At 32.5% G+C, this 26,027-nt stretch overlaps 1 protein-coding gene across 1 annotated transcript in view; it reads left to right on the top strand.

The window, feature by feature from the left end:
- Positions 1–26,027, top strand: part of LOC148306956 (uncharacterized) — a 117,621-nt gene that overhangs the window by 75,505 nt on the left and 16,089 nt on the right. The window contains exons 2-3 of the mRNA XM_088264105.1: positions 6,210–7,941; positions 8,923–9,182. Coding sequence (XP_088120231.1) covers positions 7,811–7,941; positions 8,923–9,182 — 391 coding nt within the window. The 5' untranslated portion in view covers positions 6,210–7,810. The remainder of the gene's footprint in view (positions 1–6,209; positions 7,942–8,922; positions 9,183–26,027) is intronic.

Raw genomic sequence — 26,027 nt, 5'->3', positions numbered from 1 at the left:
AAGTTTTGCTTCCATACATTAGTGTTAGAACCAGGACTTCATCGTGCACTGCCAGTTCACCTTTTGCTGTTAGGTTTGTTTGAACTTATTTCATTTTTAAATAAGAATTTCAGACCTAAAATCCTACCCTAGACCTCCAGGGGCGATTTGAAATTACCCTGTTTCACTCAATAACTTAGCAGAGACTTTTATGAAATGTAAGATATACGTACACTCGTGGAGGTCCTCACCAAAACGTTACAATTTCATTTAAAATAATTTTAAGTAATCAGGAATTCCAGCTTGTAAAATTGTTACGTTTTAGTACGATTTAATGATTTCATATTAGTTTAACGCAGGTTGGTCACGTTTTATTGCAACTTTAATTGGGATTTTAATAGAATATAGTAAACAGAACAGATTTGCATATAACTAACTAACCATCACGCCGCTTTCCCGCAGGGGTAGGCAGAGAGAATAGAACGCCACACCACTCTGTCTTTGCAAACATTCTTCACCTCTTCCACGTTCATGCATCTTATTTGCTTATTCTCAATATTATGAATATTGAAAGCATTTACTTTGTGGTTAGTCATTTTTAATTATTTTTTTTTACAAAAATGTTTATAATATTAGTAAATAACCACTCACCGAGATTTTTATGTATGTTTAACCTCGGCTCGTGCATGTTTAACCTCGGCTCGTAACGCATGTCTGTGCTGAAAACTTTAGTGCATGTTGGTCTTCGGGTCGACCAAAAATCGCATGTGTTAAACATTATGTGTAGTTTTAAGTGTGTAAATGGTGCTATGGTGGTGAAGGGTGGTATTGTTTGCATGCTGTAGAAGTGATTGTCCTGACGAAGAGACGGGTACGTCTCAAAACCGGTAGACATAAAAATCTCGGTGAGAGTGGCTATATACTAATATCATTAACATTAAAAAAAAATAAGAACAGATTTGCATTTAAATGTTTTTTTTTGGCAATATTGGAAATGTAACTATTTGGTGAGGACCTTCACACTTGTAGTTTTGTAACCAAATTATCCGGTTAATAATAACCGATCGCTGTAACCTTCGGTTATATTAGTAGTTAGTATGTAGGGCAGTAGTCTGTGTAGGAGTTGAGTGCTATCAGACTAATATTTTATCCCCACCCTTAGTGGTTGTAGATCGTCGGACGGGGAGTCGAGATCAACGCACCAGTATTTGTTAAATTTTTCTCTGGATTCTACTTTCTTGGAAAACCAAAAAAAACTTTGGAGAAAGCTATATGTCGATGAAAACATCTGTAGTTTTCATTACTAGTCGAGGAATATGAAATAAAACTCAATTAGTGGTCGAATACGAGTATTTAATTTTTAATGATTAACATGTCATTCCACAATGTAAATGTCAAATCAATTAATAATAAAAGTTTTAATTATTTTTTGTATCTACGTAAAAAACTGCATTAAAGAAAATACATTATTATATTTTTTTTTCTGTAGCCAAAGATACATATCGCTCTCTCCTTTAAAGAACGTCGTAAATCAAAAAACTTGATTTTCCAGGAGAACGTTTTTAAAGTAAAAAAATATAATGCAATGTATATAAAAAAAAAATATCAAGCCACTTATTGAACTTTTAACTGTGCAACATATCTTTTTAGGTAAAACCTGAAGGTTTTTTCTCCACTTGAAAAATATTTAGAATATTTAAAAAAATAATTAAACAATACCTTTTCTTCAAAATGCAAAAACAACACTTTCTGCCCTGTAGCGAGTAAATATTAAGATAAAAATATTGAAACTATATTAAATAAATGAATTAATAAAAAAACAAACTTTGCGCTACTATTTTACACGCTTAGATGTTTTATCTAGTGTATAATAATTTCCTATTAATGTGGACAGCCTGTCAATAAATACTCGTTAATTTCGCGAAAGCGGAGTGGAGGTCACATAAAAATATTTTTCAGGATTATATTCGCCTGTGCGATTTGTCACAAGCGGCATAAGGGGGAGGGTGGAACTGAAAATACGGTGTCAAAAGTATTTTATCCCTTGTGACAATATATTAGCGTTGTCAGCATTTTTTAGCTGTGAATATTATTTCTATGACTTTTCTCATTTCACTCTTTGCCTTTTGAGCCACTTCCCTCGGAGCTGAAAGGACAGCCCTTATTTTGAAATCTCTCCAGTCATGCTGTGGAGGATGTATTATCCTATGTTTCTGTTTCTTTTATTTTACGTCTTTTATTCTGTTTTTCAACGGATGTCACTGCGAGTACCTTTATATATATATATATATATATATATATATATATATATATATATATATATATATATATATATATATATATATATATATATATATATATATATATATATATATATATATATATATATATATATATATATATATATATATATATATATATATATCGAAAAAGAACAAGGTTCTTGTCGAAACCGGTAGGTTAAAAAGTACTAGTAAAAAAAAGTGGTTCAAACAAAGTTGTTTAATTTTATAAAGTTTATAAAATGTGCCACAAAGTATCTGCGAAAAACATTCAAGTATAAATATAAACTTATTTGAATGTCACCTAAATGGATATTCTCTCTCAATCACTCTTCTCCTTTTAATATCATATCATAATATGTTTTAACAGTCATTTTAAATTAAATACATCGTTAAAAAAATCCTGTAAATACCCAGACTTCCATATTGTTCGTCATGTATGTCGAGATGTAAATATATGTAATAGATCGTAATTTCTCTTGGCAAGGTAAGCACAGGTTCAAGGGATGGTCGGGAGTCGCACAGGGGGTGCACCGAGGTGAAGGTTACACGACCCAAGTAGGGCATATTGCGATGCGCTTTACGACTCCCCAAGGTTGCGTCATCCCTCCACCGCACAGTGTGTAATATGACCTATATGGTTCTACTTTAATACTGATAAGATTATTATTGGCATAAAAAAATATTTAATGAACAATTGAAATAATAATTGGTAACAAGTCAGTCCATACAGTAGGCTTTAGTTTCCTTTAGTGAAAATTAGGAAAAAGTGCCGAGAAAATTATAAGAAAAACACCCTAGAGTTTGTTGCAATAAAAAAATAAAACACATTTTTTTAAATAAAAAAAAGTTTATTGGTATAACCAAACAAAGCATATTGCTACAATATTTTTATTATAAATAATAATAATAATAATAATAATAAAACCCTCATCCGCACCCCAATGGTGCATAGGGCACTGCGTCATATAAACGCAGTGTTATCTTGATCGTTTACACATGAAGGAAAGGTGATGAGCCCTCCGCTTCAGGTACTAGTCCAGGGTAATATTGAATAAATATGACAGTGAAAAAATCACTTATATTTATTTTACCCCCCTTGGGAATCGAACCCGGGACGTCCAGAACGGTAGCCGAGCGTGCTGATCATTACACTATTAAACCATTATTATTATTATTATTATTATTAGACCATTATTAAATTTATTAAATTTTTTTTAAAGTTATCAAAGGAATTCTGATATTCAACATTGATATGTAAAATTAAAATATGAAAAAAATTATTTCAGTAAAGCTAGATCGGTCATATTGAACACTGTGGCACCGACGTTACTTCACTTATAACCCCTTCATTTTTCACAATTTCACGATTCTTCTGGGTATACAATATTTCACTTTCACTGTCAGCTGTCAATGTGTCTTTCGTGCGTTGCTGTTGTCCGCCTCTGCAGTGGTTAGCGCATTTGACTACCGTACTGGAGGTCCCGGGTTCGATTCCCAGAGAAAGTCAAAATAAATTTGTTTTCGTGCGCCAACTTTTATTTTCTTAAAATATTAAAAGATCTAGTCAGAGAATGAATAGTGTACTAGAAATCCCTTTTTGCAAATCCAGACGCAAAGACACTCATTTTTCATAGCTCCTAAATTGTTTCATTTATTCCACAAAGACCATATGATAGACATTAATTATCTTAATATGATTCGATTGAATTTTTTATATATATACTTTTTTAGTCATAATCTAGATAAATAAATAAATTTTATTTTAATAATTTTATTAATCAATACAAAATTTTACTAAAAAATATGAGAGAATCACTCAAATTAAAATATATAATAATAATAATATATAAATATTTATATATATATAAATATATATATATATATATATATATATATATATATATATATATATATATATATATATATATATATATATATATATATATATATATATATATATATATATATATATATATATATATATATATATATATATATATATATATATATATATATATATATATATATATATATATATATATATATATATATATATATATATATATATATATATATATATATATATATATATATATATATATATATATATATATATATATATATATATATATATATATATATATATATATATACATATATATATAAAGGGGTTAAAAAGGATTTTCTAAATAATGACTTAGATATACTAAATCGTTCCTTGTATAATTGTTTCCATATATTATTCAAAGTTTGTTCTAGTATGGAGTACCTACTATTGAATAACACATAAACCCCCTCATTCACGATACGTAACATAAACCGTCTCGTCCCCGCTCAGGTTCCGATTTTGTCTGCCGCTCTGACATTTGTCCGATAAGCGGTCGCCTATGACAAGGCTCGCTTCCTTCGCGACACAACGTATACAGGATGTCCTTCTAAACATTTTGTTATTTTATATTTATTTATTTACTTTTTATTTTGTTCGTATGTTTTATAGCTACTATACTACTCCATAATATCTCTACAAAAAAATATGTTATCAAAAAAAAACATATTTTAATATTTGTCGAAGTTTATAAACATTGGGAATTGTTTGGGAGTATATCCAATTCAGTAAGCGACCGGCCGCACAAGAAAAATATTTGTTGAATCATTTTTTTTTTAAAAACAATAAATACGAATTGGAATTTTTCTTTTGAAAAAATTATTATTTTTTTCCTTACCTTTTAATAACCATTTTTTTATCAAAAATATACATTGTTTGCAACAAAAAAAATACATTTTTATAGAAAAAAGGCATTTTAAGCAAAAAAAAAAACAATTGTGTAAAATTTTACCTCATTCAAAGTAAATTAAGTGATCTAGGTTCATTTTCTTCTAAATATTTAAGCAATTTATCGTATGCTGTTCTTTAACGCACATTTTAAGAATCTTTGATATAGTATTGAATGATTTTACGGATACTGATATTTTTACCTGATAAATTATAATAATAATTTCAGTTTAATTTCTTCTTTTCTTTTATTCATTTCTATGTTATGTTAATTATTTTATTATATGTCATGAAATGTGTATTCGATAAAAAAACTTAGAGACTTTCACACCTCATGTATTTAACTGTATTTAAAAATAAAATCCCCTATAAATATCAAACCTTTCAGGACTTTCAGCATTTCAACCAACTGTACTAATGACTACTACTACTAATCGCGAGGATAATACAATGTTCAAAAACAGTATAATTTTTCGTTGTTCTTAAATGATAATTGTATTTCTTAATTGCAGTGGCATATTTATATGGAGCAGGTTGTATTTTGATGTTAAACTTTTGGAAGAACGAGGTGTAGACCCTTTGCTTGAAGGAAGAACAAAGCATTTACTTGAAGTTATGACATGCCAACTCCTACTCGTATCTTACGTTAACTCAGAAGTAAAATTATACATCAAAGTAACTATATTGCTAACTTAGAATCGTTGAATTGTATGAACTCATGCCTTTGACAAGATAGAGTATTTTTGCCTTTAAATTTTTATTTAGTGATTCGGCTCGAGTCACTTTGTGATAATATCTATTTTTAATTTACGTTTTACTTAATGTTTGGCACTTTTTCTAAAAATCTATTTTGATACCTGTTTTGATACATCCCGCAACATTTTCAAACACCTTACGGTGTTTAAATGCATCTCATTATACATATTCGCCGATTATTTAAAGTCTAAATTTTAGACTCTTGACCTTTCCTAGTACTTGAATCACTTGATTACCCTAAATAATCTTGACAAAATAACATTGACTAATTTTTCATATTTATGAATCTCCTCATACATACCCGCCGATTATTATGACTCTTGATCTGACCACTTTCAAGTATTTGAAATAGTTGATCACCCCAAACAATTTTGACAAAATATCTGTCTTAACTAATAGCGTTATATTTTTTCCAGATTCCGATGACTCACGGTACCTAGTCACGAGACGCCCTGTTAGCTCAGCCGAGTAGTTTCGGGGGAAACAGGACCGAAGCCCTGACACATGGAAACCAAGGCCTTAGAGTCCGTCATCGACAGAATCACTATCAAAACGGTCAGACGAAAAAGCGGCCGCACGGAGGCGCCATTGGTACCGAAAACAGATCACTCGTAAGGAAAAGAGGACAGTCTGAATGGAGACAATAAGAGTCGGAGGCGAGACATAAGATAAGGCGAAGGCGTAAAAAGTAACAGACATATCTACGTGTTGTAAGTTAGCTACGTAGTGATAAACGTAGATTTTTTACAAGCGAGGATCAGGAAAAGAGAGAGTTAGTTTGTCATATCGTACCTGTAAGAAACACCGGATCTGTTACAGTTCTCCGCACAGAGCAGTCGACATGCGCCGAGGGAAAGCTCCTTAGGAAATATTTAGATAGTTTTTGGGAATTGTTACTGTTACGTTTGGTCAATTTTCTTGTCAATTGTGTGATAAGGACTTGGTTAGTAAATTTGTTGATATCTTGTTCGTTTTCATTAAGCTGAATTCACTGTTACTTGTTTTAAAGTAAACTGCTTAAATCGTAAATTAATTAAGTGATAAATGTTGAGTAATTTTAGTCAAGGTGCACGCTGAAGAGAGACTTTAATTTGAAGTGCTTACGAATCCGTCTTCGCAGAAGTCGATCTCCATTTGAAGATTACCAATCGAAGTGCTCTTGTCAAATATTTACCTTTGATTTGATAAGCGACGAGTCAGTATGCTTTTGGTTGACCAGCGCTGTGCGCGGATGATGATCGTGTTGAATTGAGTTTGCGAGATAAACCGTTGGATTGTAAGGAAATATATTTAGTGGTTGGACCAAATATACAGACGTTTGAAATATGGTGTCAAAATTATGATATTAAACAGTTGTGCCAAACATTTTAGAGCTTGAATTATTAGAATAGAATAAGCGTGTAACTTATAGCTTAATTGAATCAATCTTCCATATAACGCTACGTAACCTTACCTAACGCTACGTGAGCTTCCCTAGAAATAATTATAAAAAAAGTGTGAAGTCTACGAGCAAGAACGAAGAAGAGAAGATATTGGAAAAAAAAAAACAAAAAGCCAGCTCAAAGTTGAATAGTGATTTGGAAAGAACGGAGATCGAACAAGTCAGATTGCATCTCCGACAGAACTCGGGAGAAGAACTGAGGGATTTGGAATTGATTTAGTTGATAGTCGCGATCGAAGCAGTAATAATTATTGAGGAGTGCGTGAAGTCACAGGCGTGAAGTCTATAAGCAAGAAGAGAAGGTATTGGAAATAGAAACAAAAAGCCAGCTCAAAGTTGAAAAGTGATTCGGAAAGAAAGGGGGTCGAACAAGTCAGACTGTATCTCCGACAGAACTCGGGAGAAGAGCCGAGGGACTTGGAGTTGATTTTATTGGTCGTCGCGATCGAAGCAGTAATAATTATTGAGGAGGCTCGCCAGGGGGGAGAGGGGAGAGGGGAGAGGGTGCTGGATCGGGTCAAGTGGCGGGGGCGATGGGCGGCGGCGGCGCGGGGGGCGGGCGCGAGCGGTGAGGCGATGCGCGCGCAGATGGGCGGGCTGCTGCTGCTGGCGCTGCCGCTGCTGCTGGTCGCGCTGGGCGCCACGGCCGCCGGAGCTGTGGCGGGGTGCCCGGGCTGCGCCAGACCCCGGCCGGCCGACTCCATCAGGTGAGGCACACTAAACACTGCAACAGCTCTTGGAATCTCTACACAGTCTATTGGCAGCTCTTGGAATCTCTTTTGGGTTACCTTTTTGACCACAATACTTTCCCACCCGATTCCTGGCTCATCATTTTTTTTATTTGTTGCTTGTGTGAATAGATTTCGGACTTTTTGTGATCGACAGGCCCACAAAAATTACAAAATGACAAATGCTATCATGTGAGGCATACTCGATATTACCCGCTATCAGTGGGGAATGTTGAAACAGCTCTTGGAATCTCTTTTCAGTCTATTTGGGTTACCCTATTGACCAAAATACTCTTCCACCCATTCCTGCTAGTACAATAATTCCTGGTTCATCAATATTTATCAATATTTATTGTATGAATGAATAGATATTTTACATTTTTGTAGCCGATACCTTTGGCTAAAGCACATTTGATAGTGCAACAGCTTTTGGAATCTCTTTACAATCTATTGAGTTACCTTATTATCCACAATGCCTTTCAACCCAGTTCTGCTCGTACAAGAATTCCTGACTTATGATTTATAAAAAAAAGTGTTGTAAGTCGTTCAAGATCCAAATTCACATTTTCAAAGAAAAAATCAAGTTAAAGAAAAAATTTAGTGTCTCTACGTGAATGAGATGAAACATCTACCTTTATTAATATGAAAAAAAGGCATAAGTCTGAGCATCCTTGGGCTTAAAATTTGGCATTTGGCTTTCTCAAATGATCACTTTTTACACTTGTACCTATTGTTAAACATTCAAATAGCGTTAATTTTCTTAATTTGTATATATGCAATGGTCTTGGGTGCATTTTATATCTAGGCAGTTGTAAGATGACCAGCTAATAATTAATGGTAACACACGTCTATCGTTATGCAATCTTTTTAATTCGTCCATCCATAATTTCATTTGATACTCATTTAAAAATTAGCTTGGTCCAAAAAATTAAACTGATATTTTTACGTCTTCCTTTCCAGGCTCGAGGCTATAAAGCTGCAGATATTGACCAAGCTGGGCCTGAAAGCCAAGCCCCAAGTGAAGCGCGCCCTGCCCCGAGACCTCGTGATGGACACGTTGTCCAGAGCGGGCGGAGTCCCCGCCCAGGAGACCTTCGACTCGCCCTATCACCAGCAGCAGTACTCCTCGTCCTCGACCACGTCCTCGGACGACGAAGCCTACTCGGACTACGACGACTTCTACGGAAGAACGAGCGAGATCATCACGTTTGCGGAGCAAGGTTTGTGACTGGGGAGATCGAAGACATGATGTGTTTTCAGTAGCTTAGAAGGAAATTAAGATGAGCGGGTTAAAATTGTGACTTCCAGTGATATTTGATCATTTGTACGATGTTTCAACATTACTCTTTCAGCATCTTTCAGGAAGCTTTCCATACTATCCACGCAAGCTGTTGGCTGACTTCAAAAAAACCTTTTGGTTGCTTCTTTTGTCACCTCTCATCAGATTTTATATCTATATATTTATGTAGATTTTACTGCTTTTCGTTCCACTAAGTGATTTCCTTGTATTTATGTAAAGATGTCTTGATATTATTATTTCAGTCTCGTTAGATAAAATTTCCAAAACATCCATGCATGCTGTTGGCAGACGCTACAAGAACCCGTTGGTCGCTATTCTTATCATCTCACCAGATTTTAATTCTGTGTGTCTTTACCATTTCCAGATTGACCAAGCGATCTCCTTGTATATATTTTTGATGTGTTGACATTATTATTTCAGCCTCTTTCAAAAAAGCTTCCAAACTATCAATGCATTCAGTTAGCAGACGTTGTAAGGATTTCTAAGTCGCTGCTATCGACATCTCTCATGAGATGATGGTTCTTTGTGACTTGACCATATCCATTTTCTAGCTTCAATTTGTGGGAGGCAGAATGTATCTTAGTTAGGTTTCAGACCAAGAGATATTTTTTGACGGGTGCTCTGTTGATAAATCATGTATTACATAATTTTGTGTGATGTTTCTCTCTGTAAAAATTCAATAGTTACTTTATTTTCCATAGAAAAAACTTATTTTATCTATCATTAACATTTTCATATCATTTATATCTGAAGCACTCACTTAGTGATTTTCCATTTTATAATTAATTAATTGATTTTAAAACAAATTTATATTTTTATTTCATATTTTACGTTTGTGTAAGCGCCCTTAAGTCAGTTTTTTTTAACGAAAATGTCTCTATATAAATTATGCAAATTTTTTATTAGTATTCTGTTTGGAATATTTGTGACAATACATACATTTGATGTTATGTTATACATTTTTTCATAATTTAATATACTTATATCAGAATCTAATTAATATTATAAATATTATTTTTTAACATCTAATCAAAGATGAAGAAGAATATGGAATTCTGGGCATTTACTTCCATATTCTTCTTCATCTTTGATGAGATGTTAAAAAATAGTATGAAAATAACTCCTGTAATTGGAGATAATCAAGATTTTGTGAACAAGTATTAGGACACACTCAAAATGTTGTAATCTTATTGATAGTAATAAATTATAGAATTCTGTTTATGAAACGTTATTTTCATAATATTTTACATACTAAGAGACGCTTTAGGTTACATTGTTTCAATTTTGAAACATTGTTCTTGAATCACTAGAACTTCACTAGAGACATCTATTGGTGAGATGAAAAGAAGCTTTTTATTGAGAAGAAACTCGTTTATTAGTATCTTTGATGAGTGTCAAAAAAATGAAAATAACTCCTGTAATCCAGATTTTGTGAACAAGTATTTGGACACGCTCAAAATGTTGTAAATAAATTATCTGGTCAAATTTTAAGCTTAAATAATAAAAATGAAAATGAAATTTTCTGGCGTTTCTCATGTGTGTGACTATAATCCAGGATTCGGACCTCACATGCTAATAAAAGAATATCTGCTCAATCAAAACCTTTTTTCATCTCACCAATAGATGTCTTTAGTGAAGTTCTAATGATTCAAGAACGATATTTCAAAATTGGTTCATATATCGCTCACTCATTCCAAGAAAGTCATAAATAAATAAAAAAGATTTTTCAGGAGAACGTTTTTAAAGTTTTAAAATATAATACAATGTTTTATAAATAAATATCAAGCCACTTATTGAACTTTTTACTGTGCAAAAGATCTTTTTAGGTAAAACCTAAGGGTTTTTCTTCATTTGAAAAATATTTAATATATTAAAAAAAAATTAAACAACACCTTTTCTTCAAAATGCAAAAACCACACTTTCTGCCCTGTGGCGGGTTAATATTAAGTTAAAAATATGCCTCTTTTGATAGATATTTTCTGTATTTCTGTATTTCTGTACATTTTCTGTATTTTCTGACAGTACATTTTCTGGGCATTCCGAGAACATGCACAGCTGAAAATTGTCGATTTTTGATTTATGACGTTCTTGAAAGGAGTGAGCGATATTTAGAACTTCCAAGAATTTGAGTAGTGAACATTGTTTCAATCAGATCGTTCGATATCTGAAATTGATCTTATAAAGATTTTATCCGGTTCCGATATACGTGATCTAGTTACAAGTTAGGAGCCGGATTGTGTTTGAATGTGAACTTCAAACGGCTTTAGTTTCGGCTACAATAAATTATTAGTATTATTCGTGACCCGAGAATTTATGGAAAATATAAAGTTTTGTTCAACGTCCGCCGAGACGGAATTTCATGTCCACTTTACGATGGATGCTTTGCGTTTTATGCTATGGAGATATCAACATTTGAAAACAGTACTTTTATGGTCGTTTATTAAACGTGGAATTGGAACATTATTTCATCATCTTTTTAAAAGAATTATAATAATAAATTTTAAAATATTCATTCTTCTTTATTAAAGATAATATTCGTAATACGTTAAATACATTTTGATTTTATATGTATTCATATATTTTCGGCATAATTTACTATTTGAAATACTTGAATGTGGTCAGGTCAATATTTGAAATAATCGAGGTGTGTGTATAAGAAGATGTACGAATGTGGAAGAGGCGAAGATTGTGTGCAAAGACAGATTGGTGTATCATTTTATTTTATTTGCCAACCAAATTGTTCAAATTCGAAAAATTGTGCTTGAATCACTAGACTTTCATTAGAGACATCTACGGTGAGATAAAAGAAGCTTTATTAGGTTATTAGCCCCACTAGTGTCCAGACTTTCACATTCTTCTTCATCTATGTTGAGATGTCTAAAAAACAATATAAAAATAACTCCTATAATTGGAGATAATCTAGATTTATTTGGACACACTCAAAATTGAATAAATAAATTAACTGGTCAAATTATAAACTAAAATAATAAAAATAAAAATGATATTTTCTGGCGTTTCTCATGTATGTGATAATAATCCAGGATTTGGACCTCACATACTAAAATAAGTGTTTCTGCTCAAAAGAAAGCTTCTTTTCATCTCACCAATAGATGTCTCTATAAAAGTTATAATGATTTAAGAACAATGTTTCGAAATTGGTTCATATATGTAGAACTTAATATTGGATAAAGCTTAAATGATTCAAACTGTCAAAATTATTATGGGATTAATCACAGTGTGTTAATAAAAAAAACTGATTTATGAAGAAAAAAAAACATCTGATATCAACCCATTTCGAACGCCTTGATATAGTCAATATGCAAAACATTATAGTTTCGTTTATTGTACCTCCCGTTTCATACCCATTCGCACATTTACGTTTTTCTCCAGTATTAAAATCAGTCGTAAATATCACAAGCATCGTCCAAATACACACTCAATCCCAAAACATCATCCCTTGCAATATATAAACTCATAAAAATATTTATAAGTCCTGCTGCTGATGTAATGGTTTGGGGCAAGGAGTAACAAACATAATTAAAAATAAGGATATCGAGCTGTTCCGTCTCGCCGCCGACTAAGCTATTATAAGTATGAATTTTACTGATTTTTTCGTCCACATAATAACAATAAATTATAAATAAAAGAAAGATTTCTAATCACTTTAATTATTACAATGTCGCGTCTTTTTCATTGAGGACTTTATCTTTATTATTTTGTAAAATAAATAATAAAATATTTTATCTTTAGTGTATGATTTACGCTTTAAATTTAATACTTACATTGAAGTCTTAAAATGATATTCGCTAAATGATTGTAGAGAGTGGGGTAACGTTATTCAAATCTTGTTTTTTGACATCTCAACATAGATGAAGAAGAATGTGGAAGTCTAGGCATTTACAGGGCTTACGACTGTCAAAGGCTGATTTAAGTGTCCAGACTTCTATATTCTTTTTCATCTTTGTTGAGATGTCAAAAAATAATATAAAAAATAAATTATATGGGTGACGATAATTCAGATTTGCGAACAAGTATTTGGACACACTCAAAATATTGTTTTTCAAATCATTTAAATTTGCAGTTACATAACACTTGACAAATCGTAGCATCATTTCTTCTTCTTGATTCTGGCTCCATTATGTCTTTGTAGACTGTTGGGGTCAGCTTTCCTCGTCTTCAGGTTGTATGTAAGTCCTTCTATAATATTGAACGTGACCTAGGCCATGCCTTCGAATCATATTATCTTTCTGTAGCAAACGTGAATTTTTTGGTCTTCGAGAATGGAACGCCACACTCTTCTGTCCTGACATACATTCCTGGCTTCCTTCACATCCACACATCTAGTCATACAAGTCCTCCGACTACGCAGACTTTTGACACCACCAGATTTTAGGTTCCGATTGATCTGATCGTGCCGTCCTCGTTCTGTTCGGCTCACATTAGCCACACATATTTTCTTAGACATATTCTCGTTATCCATCTTTAAGAGGAACATATTAACTCTGGTAAAATTTTCGGTTATGTCCATATACTATTTTCTATCCAATTATTAACTTACATATTATCCTATCTACCCGTCCATACACATGCATGTATGCATGTATCTATGTATACATATATGTGTATGTGTGTGTGTGTGTATGGAATAATTTATGATATATATTTTATGTAATGTTCTTCCAAAGAAGGAACACTTTCAATTCCTCACCATGGCACATCATTCTTCAGTAATTCCTTCTCTGTCCAAGCGGCCAGACTATGGAATGAATTACATCTCCTTGTAAAAATGCACACTCTCTAATATCTTTTAAAAACGACTGAGACATTACTATTCATCATTAGAATCCTAACTGTCCATCAAACCTCATCCCTTAATTTTTCCCTTTACCTCCTTCCCTTAACTCCCATTTTAATTTGCCTTCGTTATTATGATCAATTTGTAATTTATGTTTTTTTTTATGTTTAAGTACTATCAGTAGATAGGTACTCTCTGATTGGAAACAGCCATATATAGTATCAAACGTTTTGACCAATATCAAAAGTCTTTTTTATGGTTGGCTGGAAGATATTGCTTTTCAGCAATAAGCCAGCCAATACATTTATTTATTTTTCATACATTAAGTTAAAATAAATAATATATGATGAATTTTTTATGTACATACTCGTAAAAGAAAAGAAAATGAGTAAATTTCAACAGCGTTCACTCCGCTTTCATCCTTCATTTCGAACGTCTATCATTATCGTATATTGGTAATTAAAGATAGAATTTTCAGGAATAATGATTCAAAGCGCGCAAACAGTATGGGGTTACATTATCTCCTCCGGTAATAATTCCGTTTTTTATGATCACTTTTAATAAGTTTACTGGCGTTGAGGGTATACATTTTTTGAACGCACGCCAAAACTCATCGACCGACAGTCGTGAATCCCGTGACGTCACGAAGTGTCCCGATTCAGCGTGAAAGAGGATAACGTTTTTATAAAGTCATTTGAACGATCACTTGTATGTCGGGTCGTGTTTCTTTAATAGTTTTAAACTACTCTCTGTTCCGCAAAGTGTGTGCCGCGGCACACTGGTGTGCCGTGGTGATTAGTTGGTGTGCCGCGGAAAAATGTCTAGTTTTGTGAAAATTGCCCCAAATTTTGATTGCCTGTGCTCAGTTTAGTAGGCTCACATTTCGCATCAAACATAATATGTTAAATATGTCACCATAATATGGTAAATATGAAATTTCGTAATTTGGTAGGTGTTCCTTGAATATAAAAATGATTGCGGAACACTGCTCTTAGTCAAAGTAATTAAGAACTGTATTATTGTTTTAATTTGAAAAAAAAAATCATTAACAGCCGTAGCCAATGTGAAAAAAATATATATTCCTTCTTCTAACCATTGCCCGCATCCAATGGTGCATAAGGCACTGCATCGCAATTCACGCAGTGCTATCTTGATCGTTTCTTACATGAAGGCAAGGTCCCGCCCTTCAGGGGCCAGTCTAGGGTAATATTAAATAAATACTAGAGTGTAAAATCAATGATATTTATTTTCACTCCCCCCCCCCTGGGAATCGAAATCGATACCTCCAGCACGGTAGCTAAACACGTTAATCATTACACCACGGAGGCGGACAACGGTCAGTTTAGGCTCACGAAAAAAGTTTGAAGTTGAAATATATATATATATATATATATATATATATATATATATATATATATATATATATATATATATATATATATATATATATATATATACAAACACATACACATACACGATACAGTGCCCTATGCACCATTGGGTGCGGATAAGGGTTGAAAGAAGATATAAATTTTGCCCAAAGGGAAATAGAGTAGGATACCATATGATCGCCTTTTTCTCAATACATTTCCGCTTGCTTCGATAACTCGGATTATTTAAATTTATTTATCAGTTAGTTTATGGATATGATTAGTTTAATATTGCGACCTATAAATTTCCGAATCGATTCATCCAAATTGCGTCTCTTTCTCTCTACCGGCACGCCGTAAATCATTCGGCTGGAACAGTGCTCCGCCAAGTGTGTGCCGCGGCACAATTGTGTGCCGCGGGAAAAGTAACTTACCCATAAACGAGCAAGAACAAATTATGGAGTTAAAAACTGATCAGACATTAAAACTGAAATTTTCCAAAACAGAGCTAGGATATTTTTATCTGCATATACGAAAAATGAATATCCACTGCTTTCAAGGCGTGCTATCGCAATGCTTTTACCATTTGCCACGATTAACTTGTGCGAATAAGGATTTTCCACTCTAACTGCTATTTCATAAATTAGAGAACTTCTATAGACGATCAACGAAGAGATAAAAGCGGCCTTATCAACAATACCTCAAAATTTTGATCGCCTGTGCTCATTTAAGCGGGCTTACATTTTGCGTTAAACTTCATATGCTTATATATGTTTTGAATTTATGTTTATTTTAATAATTAATCAATATTCGATAATCTTGGTTTTTATCCATTTTTAATTAATGTTTTACTAAGGAAATACCACTATTTCTTCAAATCTACCGTGACACGTGTTTCGATGCATTCCGAATCATTTTCGTATGTGAAGCTTATTCTAAATTTTAGAGTCGAGTCCTTTGGACGTTGAAGGTTGAAGAGGGGTTAGAAGCTGTTTCTTATTTTTATTTATTTTTAAATGCTCTTTTTTTATTGAATTTAAAAAAAAAAAAATTTGTTGTTTTTAGATTTTAAGAAATAGTGGTATTTACTTTACTAATTAAAAATGGATAAAAATCAAGTATGTTTAAAATTGATTAATCATTAAAATGAATACAATGCGAAAACACATATTACAAATGATGTTCAACGCAAAATGTAAGCCTGCTTAAATGAACACAGGCGATAAAAAATATGAGCAATTGTTGATAAGGCCGCTCTCATCTCTTCGTTGATCGTCTATAGACATTCTCTTATTTAACCTCTAAGCTGCTCGATTTCGAGTGTCAAACTTTCCGTTTCGTGCTGCATTATTTTACATTACAATATTTTTGACAAAAAAGCATATTTTTGCCTATTTTTTGCAGTGAAACTTTCAGATATCCATCATAGATGTTCACAGTACACAATGCACTTTACTTATTATGTTTATATGGTGTATTTACACAAAAATATTAACATTTACGGACTCGCACCCTAAAGTATGGCGGCTGTATAGAAGACGCGGCTGTCGTATCTGCTGAGCACGAGCCGACCGGAAGTATTCACGATAAAGTTGATACTAAATTAAAATAATTTTGATATTTTATGACAATAAATCAAAGAGAACTAATTCATCCATGCCTCGAACCAAATTTAAGTGCAAAAAATGATCCATAGGTGTTGATATAAGTACGTAAAGTTGAAAAACGACTATGCATGCGATCCGTAGTTAACGGTACTTCTATAAAAAAACGACAATAGATGCGATCCGCAGCTTACGGGTTAAAACAAAATTAAAAATGGATAGACTTTACCACAAAGTGACTGCCGAATCAATTAATGAAATTGGTTTTTATCTTTGGTGTATTAAATTTCTTGATTTGGCAGGTGTACCTTGAATAGAAAAAGTTCGGGGAACACTGGGCTGGAAGACTACAATACATTTTGTAAACGTTTTTACGAAGTTATGGTTTGTCGATATGGGCCGGGGTTTGGGTGTGATTCGTCTTCCCGCAAATACGTATTTCTTTCTGACGGTATATCATGTGTACCATTAAGACTGGATATACGGATATTTATGGGCAAGGAACGAGGACACATCGGCTGAAAGGTGACCCTCTGAACATCGCAGTCGATGAAAACAAAGTAAAGAAATTTATAAACTTTTTTTCAAAAGCTCACATTCAAATTTGGGGGAAATAAAATGGGTTTGAATGTTTAATTATTTACTTTATAAAATAAAATATTTTTTTTAGCCATTTTTTATTATCAGGACACTTTAACCTACCAGCTTCAACAATAATCTTATCATCATCAGGGTTTATTAAATTCTAAAACACTAAAAACATATTTATTTATTTATCTGCTAGCTATACCTGGCCATAAGTTGCTGTGTCTCTTGTAAATTTAAAATAAAGAAGGGAGCATTTAAAAATATGCGCTTATTCAAATGGAATGCTGTGGCCTAAATTCCGGAAGTCCGAAAGGTTTCCTGACTGAGGGATGTGGATAGAATTGGTGAACGTTACGCGTGTGTAAAGTGATCACTTGAACCAGCCTATGACGGTCGTCAGCCCCGTAAATGCCTAGACTTCTATATTCTTCTTCATCTTTGATGAGATGTCAAAAAATAAGTATTAATAAATTTACGACATTTTAAAAGTGCCCAAATACTTGTTCACAAATCGCTCATTCCTTTCAACGTCATTTATCAAAAATCGTCAAAATTTCTGTTGTGCATGTTTTCGGAATCCCCAGAAAGTCTACTATTTCCTAGCAAAAGCGGCATATTTTTAACTTAATATTTACCCGCTACAGGGCAGAAAGTGTTGTTTTTGCATTTTGAAGAAAAGGTATTGTTTAATTATTTTTTAAATATACTAAATATTTTTCAAATGGAGAAAAAACATTCAGGTTTTACCTAAAAAGATCCATTGCACAGTAAAAAGTTAAATAAGTGGTTTGATATTTATTTAAAATACATTTTATTATACCTATTTTTAAACTTTAAAAACGATTTGCTGAAAAATCAAGTTTTTTTTAAAAAATATGACGTTGTTGAAAGGAGTGAGCGAAATGTGGATTATCTCCAAGTTAAAAGTTGAATTTTTTAGCACATTAATTAAAAATAAATAATTTTTTTAAAGTATATTTAACGTATATAAAAAGAGCAATATTTTTAGGTTAATAAAACGTGGCGGCATTAAGTCTGTTTGTTAGTAAAAATGAATATTAAATCGTTCCATGACAGATTGCCAACATGGATTTAATACGCTCTTGAATAAGTGCATGTTGCAAGTCCGCGCAAGTTCAGGAACGAGCATCGGATGCTCTGGGGTCGTCAACCGCCGGCATGCGTGCCAACATCACACACTAAGGACGTTTATCCACTACACGGAATTACACGGAAATTTTACCGTCCGGCACGCCAGTTAGCGTTTTAAAACGGCGATTGGCTTGGATTGCCTTGTGCTTTTGTCCATCTTTTTTCGGATGGGTGCTTTTGATCGGTACGTGAACACGTTGCGCGTAAATTCGATCTCGCTAAGCTGTCGTAGTCGCTTTCATTTTTCAAAACCGGACTGCCGGACGGTCAAATTCCGGGTAGTGGACAATCGCCCTAACCTTTTTAGCTGTATCCGACCTCGCATTCCTGCGGCTCGATATTGTTTAACGGAAAAGAAAGAATAAAATAAAACACCCTTATTCCCTACTAATTGACCATCACGTCGTTTCTGCAGAGTATGCAGAGAGAAGAGAACGATTTATTGCTAGAAGTGTCCAGATTAATGTTTATATTCAAACCATCTGTAGCTTTCAAAATGGAAGCATCTGTAGCTTTCGAAATTAGTCGTTAAAAATAAATATAACTCAAGTGGTCTAAAACAAGTGTTCTCATTTACAATTTTATAAAGTCTTACCACAAAGTGAATGCCGAAACAATAAATAAAATATCCAGATTAAAATGTGCCGAGAATCGATTTGTCCCATTTTTATTATTAATTTTCACGCGATATTTATTAGACAACAATCTGACAGATTTATTTTAAAGTTCTAGTTTTCTTTTGTAACGGCAAAATTATTAGCCAAATATCCACATTTAACAATTTTTAAAATCTTCAGAACTAATCTGTTAGCAATTCAAGTACAAGTTCTAGTTTTATTTTATAAATATTTTGTATATTAAAAACTTTGATAACTTTGTGGTATGGCAATAAAACACTCTCCTTACCATCCATTGTTTACTTTGTGTAATACCACTTTTTGAATTACACAAAGTGAACAATGGACGATAAAGAGAGTATTTTATTTTATAAAGTTTATAAAATGTATCACAAAGTATCTGCGAAAATCGTCCGAGAAAATTTCAGTTTGCCGACCGCTGGTTTGAATCAGAGTCGCTATCACACATTGTAGCGAATTTTACGACCTTCCCACACACGTCCATCGGCCGTACGAACAGCGCAACATAATGGCAACGTGTATTGTACGTTTGGCTGTGTACCGCGCAGACAGCCAAACGTACAATACACTGTTCCGGCAGCGGCGGAGATGCACGGGCCGTTTCCGGTTCTGGGGAAATAAAAATGTCCATTCCGGATCGAGAAATACACCCCCCCACAAACTGCCGGCCCATAAATACAGGCTCTCTTGCAGCGCCGGCTCATATTTATTGCTTCAAGTGTCCAGATTAAAATGTGCACAGAAGCGATTTGTCACATTTTTATTTTTATTTTTCGTTTAATATTTATTACACCACAATATGACTCATTTGTAAAGAAACTTACTAATTATTAATTGTTTCTTGAATGTTTTTCGCAGAAACGTTGTGGCACATTTTATAAACTTTATAAAATTACACATCTTTGTTTTAACCACTTTTTTATTATAAGTAAACTCCTTTTTTATTATTACTTTGATCAACCGGTGTCGACAAGAACCATGTCATCATCAGGGTTTATTAAATTCTTAAACATTAAAATACTCATAGTTATTTACATTCCTAAATAAAATTAAAAATCCTAAATAAATAATAAAAAAATACGGAGTATTTTAATGTTTTCGAATTTTATAAACCCTGATGATGTTCTTGTCGAAACCCGTAGGTTAAAGTGTACTAATAATAAAAAAGTGGTTAAAACAAAGTTGTTTTGATTTATAAAAAATATTTATTGATTTGACGTTTAATTTGTAAAATTCCATTTTAATTTATGTTTTATTTTTTAAATCAAACACAGATAATTTGAGTCTTCTAAGTTGTATTTTATTGTTAAAAAATATATTAAAACTAATATTGTGACAGTTGTTTCGCCTAGTTATGACATTTTCAAAAAAACACATTTCTTAATTTTAACGATAATGCTTCTTATCTCAACCTTGCATTTTTTCCATATATCACCATTATCTATTATATATATCTTATCCGCACCCCGATGGTGCATAGGGCACTGCTTCATATAATGCCAGTTTAGCTTTCGCTGAACGGTTTTTATTTGCTATATAGCTGATTTTAATGTACCAGTGTATTTCTACTTTTAAAATATCTTAATATAGTAACGCTAGACCTCTTCAAAATAAAGACTAAACTCTTGTGCTTGGAGGGTGACTAACAATTTATATATTTATTTATTGAACTTTATTCAGGATAAACAGTTAGTTCCCAATTCTTAAATGTCCCGACCCCTGAATGTCCCAAACCCACGAATGTCCCGACCCCCGAATGTCCCCACCCTATATGCGACCAACGTTAGCATTTACCCCACTCACTTGGCCAAGATAAAACCAGTCAGTACTTGAAAACCTATCTAGACTGGGGTTTTATACGCTGTAGATCACTTATCGGGAGAAATTTGGTTTTGATGCTTGCAACTTTGTATTAACAATCCAAATTTTAAGTGAAATTCGATTTAAATCGAAAAATCTTTTTTTTATGTGAAATTCTTGGGTTCCTCCATATTTTTCTGAATTGATGTTGAGATATTATTATAAATAACTCCTTTATGGAGACAAACACTACAGAATTTGTGAACTACGATTTGGAAATACTCAAAATATGTTGAATAAATACTTCGTATCGCTCACTCCTTTCAACAACGTCATTTATAAAAAAAAAATTGATTTTCCAGGAGATCTTTTTAAAGTTTAAAAATGTAATGAAATGTTTTGAAAATAAATATCAAGCCACTTATTGAACGTTTTATTATGCAACAGATCTTTATAGGTAAAACCTGAATGTTTTTTCACCATTTGAATTTTTTTAGTGGGTATATTTAAAAAAATAATTAACCAATACCTTTTTTTAAATGCAAAAACAACACTTTCTGCCCTGTAGCAGGTAAATACTAAGTTAAAAATATGCCTCTTTTGCTGGGATATGGTACATTTTCTGGGCATTCTGAAAACATTCGCAACTAAAAATTGACGATTTTTTATATATGACGTTGTTGAAAGGAGTGAGCGAAATGTAACACGTGTATAAAGTGATCATTTAAACCAGATAATAACAGGTCGTAAGCGCTTTTAGTACCCAGACTTCTATATTTTTCTTCATTTTTGTTGAGATATCAAGTTCCAAAAAAAACTAACTTTACGTTGTAATATATTATTTTCAAACTAGTGTTCATCATCTTTTTTTTTAGTTACCAAAACGAATTTATGTGTTTAAAATCTGACCTCCTTAGCAAGTCAAAAGTTTGTGAATTTATTGGTCTTAAAATCCTTCAGGGTTATATGAGATCGTTTTTAATTACGCCATAAAGAAAACAGTTAATTTTCCTATTTTCTAATTTTCCGCTACGTCTTCACCATTTAAATAGTAAAAAACTAATTACAACATTTTGAGTGTGTCCAAATACTTGTTCACATAATCTGGATTATCTCCAATTACAGGAGTTATTTTCATAAAATAGATGTCTCTAGTGAAGTTCTAGTGATTCAAGAACAAGGTTTCTAAATTGGTTCATATATATATATAGAACTTACAAGAATTTGAGTGATGTGGTTGTCAATAATGGGTAGAATTGTTGAATTTTACACGTGTGTAAAGTGATCACTTAAACCAGCCTATGACGGTCGTCAGCCCTGTAAATGCCCAGACTTCCATATTCTTCATCTTTGATGAAATGTCAAAAATAATAAATAAAGACTTATTAGCCTTAAAATAAAGTTGTTTTTTTAAGAGAAAATATCAATATCTATATATATATAATACAATGTGAACAATGAATGTACGTCAAAACGATGCGATGTTTGATAGATGTTCAAATGGTGATATAAGGAAAGAATGCAAGGCTGAGATAAGCACTATCCCTAAAATTAAGAATGGTGTGTTGGGATGATTTAAACATGTGAACGAATGAGTGCGGTAAACATGGTAAAACAAATTTATAAGGCGAATGAAGCTGGAAATATGTAGGAGCAGAGGTATACCAAAAAATGTGTGTGTATGTATATTTATGTGAATCGAATGAATGAAAAAAAAACATTATGAGGTGAATGTAGTTGTAGAAGCAGAGAAAGACTGAAAAAAACTTTTTATGATCAAGTATTTTTTGCATGCTGGTATAGTGATCGTCCCGACAAAGAGACGGGTACGTCTCGAAATCGGTAGACAAAAATCTCTTTAAGTGGTTATACTAACATAGCTTGTAAAAATAGTAAAATGACTAATCACAAAGTAAATACAAAATTTTAAAAAATAATTTTTTTTTGTATTTCGCAATATAATATCATTACAAATACAAAAATATTAAATCATAATATATCAAAATATCGCACAAACGCATGACCTGTATGTGGGTTTATATTTTATTTATAAGTTATAATAAAGGGAATAAAGTTATAATAAAATATGAATACATTAAAAGCTAATATAAACAACAAATTATTATTTTAGAAGAAAACAAAAAAAAAAAAAAAAAATCTCTCTTAATTTGTTTCAATTGGTGCATAGGGCACCAGTCTGATGGCGGACAGTTAATCAGACACAGAATTCTGAATGACAACTTTCATCGTAAATACACGTTTAATATCCACACATTTACGACGAGGGAAATAGTAAATCGTGCGAGAGAGACGAACGTGATCGTTATAGAAGATACTAGAACCGGGTGTGAAAGGAACGGAGAGATGTATCAGTATGCAAGAATGCAAAAACACTAAGGGCTCGCTATTAGTGTAGGAACGACCCCTAAAATTATTACACCCCCCTAACTGATAGTTTTGTTTATGGCTGGATAATATTTTCGCGAACATTTATGGAGATGCTTACATACATACTGAGTTAACTCCATAATTTTGTAACATTTCTGAAAATGGCTGTATTGAAATTGATATTTAATTTAGAAATTAACCTAAGATATTACTTAAAAAAAACATGTGCGTGAGAAAAATATGTGAAAAACTCACATATTTTTGTGTTTAGACTGTTATTTTTATATATGTATATATATATACACACATTTTGATAAACAAGTCTGGACATTTACGGGGCTGACGACCATTCAGGCTTCTTTTCATCTCACCAATAGAGAGGTCTCTAGTGAAGTTCTAGTGATTCTAGAACAAGGTTTCTTAATTGGTGAATGTTACATGTGTGTAAAGTGATCACTTAAACTAGCCTATGGCGGTCTTCTTTCTCATCTTCTTCTTCATCTTTGATGAGATGTCAAAATTTAAAAAAATATATGATAAATATATTCATTAACAAAATTTATTTACATAATTAACAGGCGCCGTGGCGTAGCTGGGTAGACGCTCGACTATGAAACTGGAGTCACGGGTTCAATTCCTGCCAATTGCAAAATAAATTCAAGAAAGATTTAGTTTCAATTGGTCTGGATGTAAGTTATGTATTTTTCACAAGTTTCCCTATCCTTATTATCCTACCTGCAGACAAGCCACTAAAAGTAGAGACTTTGTGGGTTATTCCTTTTAAAAAATTTTTTTAAAAAAAATCATTTTTTTCAGGCACCAACCAAGCCACCTTATGTGTTTTATAGATGAAGTTTTTTTTTTACAATAGTTTTACAAACACACAAAAAAGAAAGAAAATACTAACAAATAAATACTTTTTTTATAATTTTCACAGTATTAACTCCTTTATTATCACGAATATTTTATTATTACGCATATTCGAATGCAATTTAAAGAGATTTAGTATTTTGAATAAACGGATATTTGAATTTAAAAAAAACAGCTGCCATGTCGTAGAAAGAACTTAGGTAGAGAGAGTAGAACGCCATACCACTCTGTAGTTGAAAACAATCTTCACCTCTTCTACATTCATGTATCTCTTCTTACATTCCGACCAGCGGATTATATTACAAGTAGACCTGACCACTTTCAATTTTTTTTAAATACTTGATCATGCCAAGTGTTCCCGAGTCTTCCCATGCTTTTATTTCCAACTACATTGACCTCTTAATTTTTTAAACTGTTTTTTATTAATTCATTCGATTATTTCTGACCTGACCACTTGCAAGTTTTTGTAATTCTTGATCATACCAAGTTTCCCTTGGTCTTTTCTGCCTCTATTTTTTACTACACTTGCCTCATAAATTTGTTTCACTATTTTACTAATTTTGTTCTTCACTCATTCGATTCCATTCACATGCCCAAACCATCTCAATATACCATTCGATAATGCTTATCACAGTCTTGTATTCTTTTCTTATATCATCATTCGACCATCTCTCATACTTTATTTTTTCAATCACTTAAGTTTTATTAAAGACTACTTGTTTCGGAAGCTTAACTTCCATCGTCAGGTCTGAAAACTAACTAAAATATAATAAAAAAAATTGTTCTATGGATTAGGAGACCTGACGATGGAAGTTTAGCTTCCGAAAAAGCTTTGATAAAACTCAAGTGGTATAAAAAACAAGTGTTTCCTTAATCATGTCTTACCACAAAGTTAATGCCGAAACAATAAATAAAACATTATTTTTTCCACACATTCATCTGAGAGATCGCATTTCGACTGCATTCAGTGTAGTACTTTCATCCTTATTTTGCCATTTCCATGCTTCAATTCCATACATTAGGGTTCGCGGAGCTTGAAAAATATAATAAAATTTTCAAATTGCCCGACCTTTGATGCTATTACGACTGACCCCTTAATATTTCAATGCCTCGAACGAGGGCATAATAACTCATTGACCAGCCTTGACTAGAGATGGAAATACAATTTCGATGAACAAATTCATTGTGTAATATATTACACATAATAGTTTATGTGACGTATTAAATCGGAATTATTTAGTGAGGTTTTTCAACAACAAAAAAAATAAGAAAATTTTCAACCCTTTGTGACTTACAAGAAAATCATCAAATATAAAATGATTTAAATGAATGTAGGCATAATTTTCTCTTCTTTAATTTAAATTTTGTTCTTCTTCAAACCCTCAACTGTAATAATTCAAACACTCATATCGCTCACTCCTTTCAAGAACGTCAAAAAAAAAAAACATGATTTTTCAGGAGATCGTTTTTAAAGTTTAATAGTATGATAAAATGCATTAAAAATAAATATCGAGTCACTAATTGACCTTTTTACTGTGCAAAACAATTTTTTTAGGTAAA

Source organism: Brachycentrus maculatus, unplaced genomic scaffold (assembly GCF_059751285.1).
Source record: "Brachycentrus maculatus isolate JH-2025_06_01 unplaced genomic scaffold, ASM5975128v1 h1tg000216l, whole genome shotgun sequence".
Lineage (NCBI taxonomy): Eukaryota > Metazoa > Arthropoda > Insecta > Trichoptera > Brachycentridae > Brachycentrus > Brachycentrus maculatus.
This window is presented reverse-complemented; position numbering and strand designations above follow the sequence as displayed.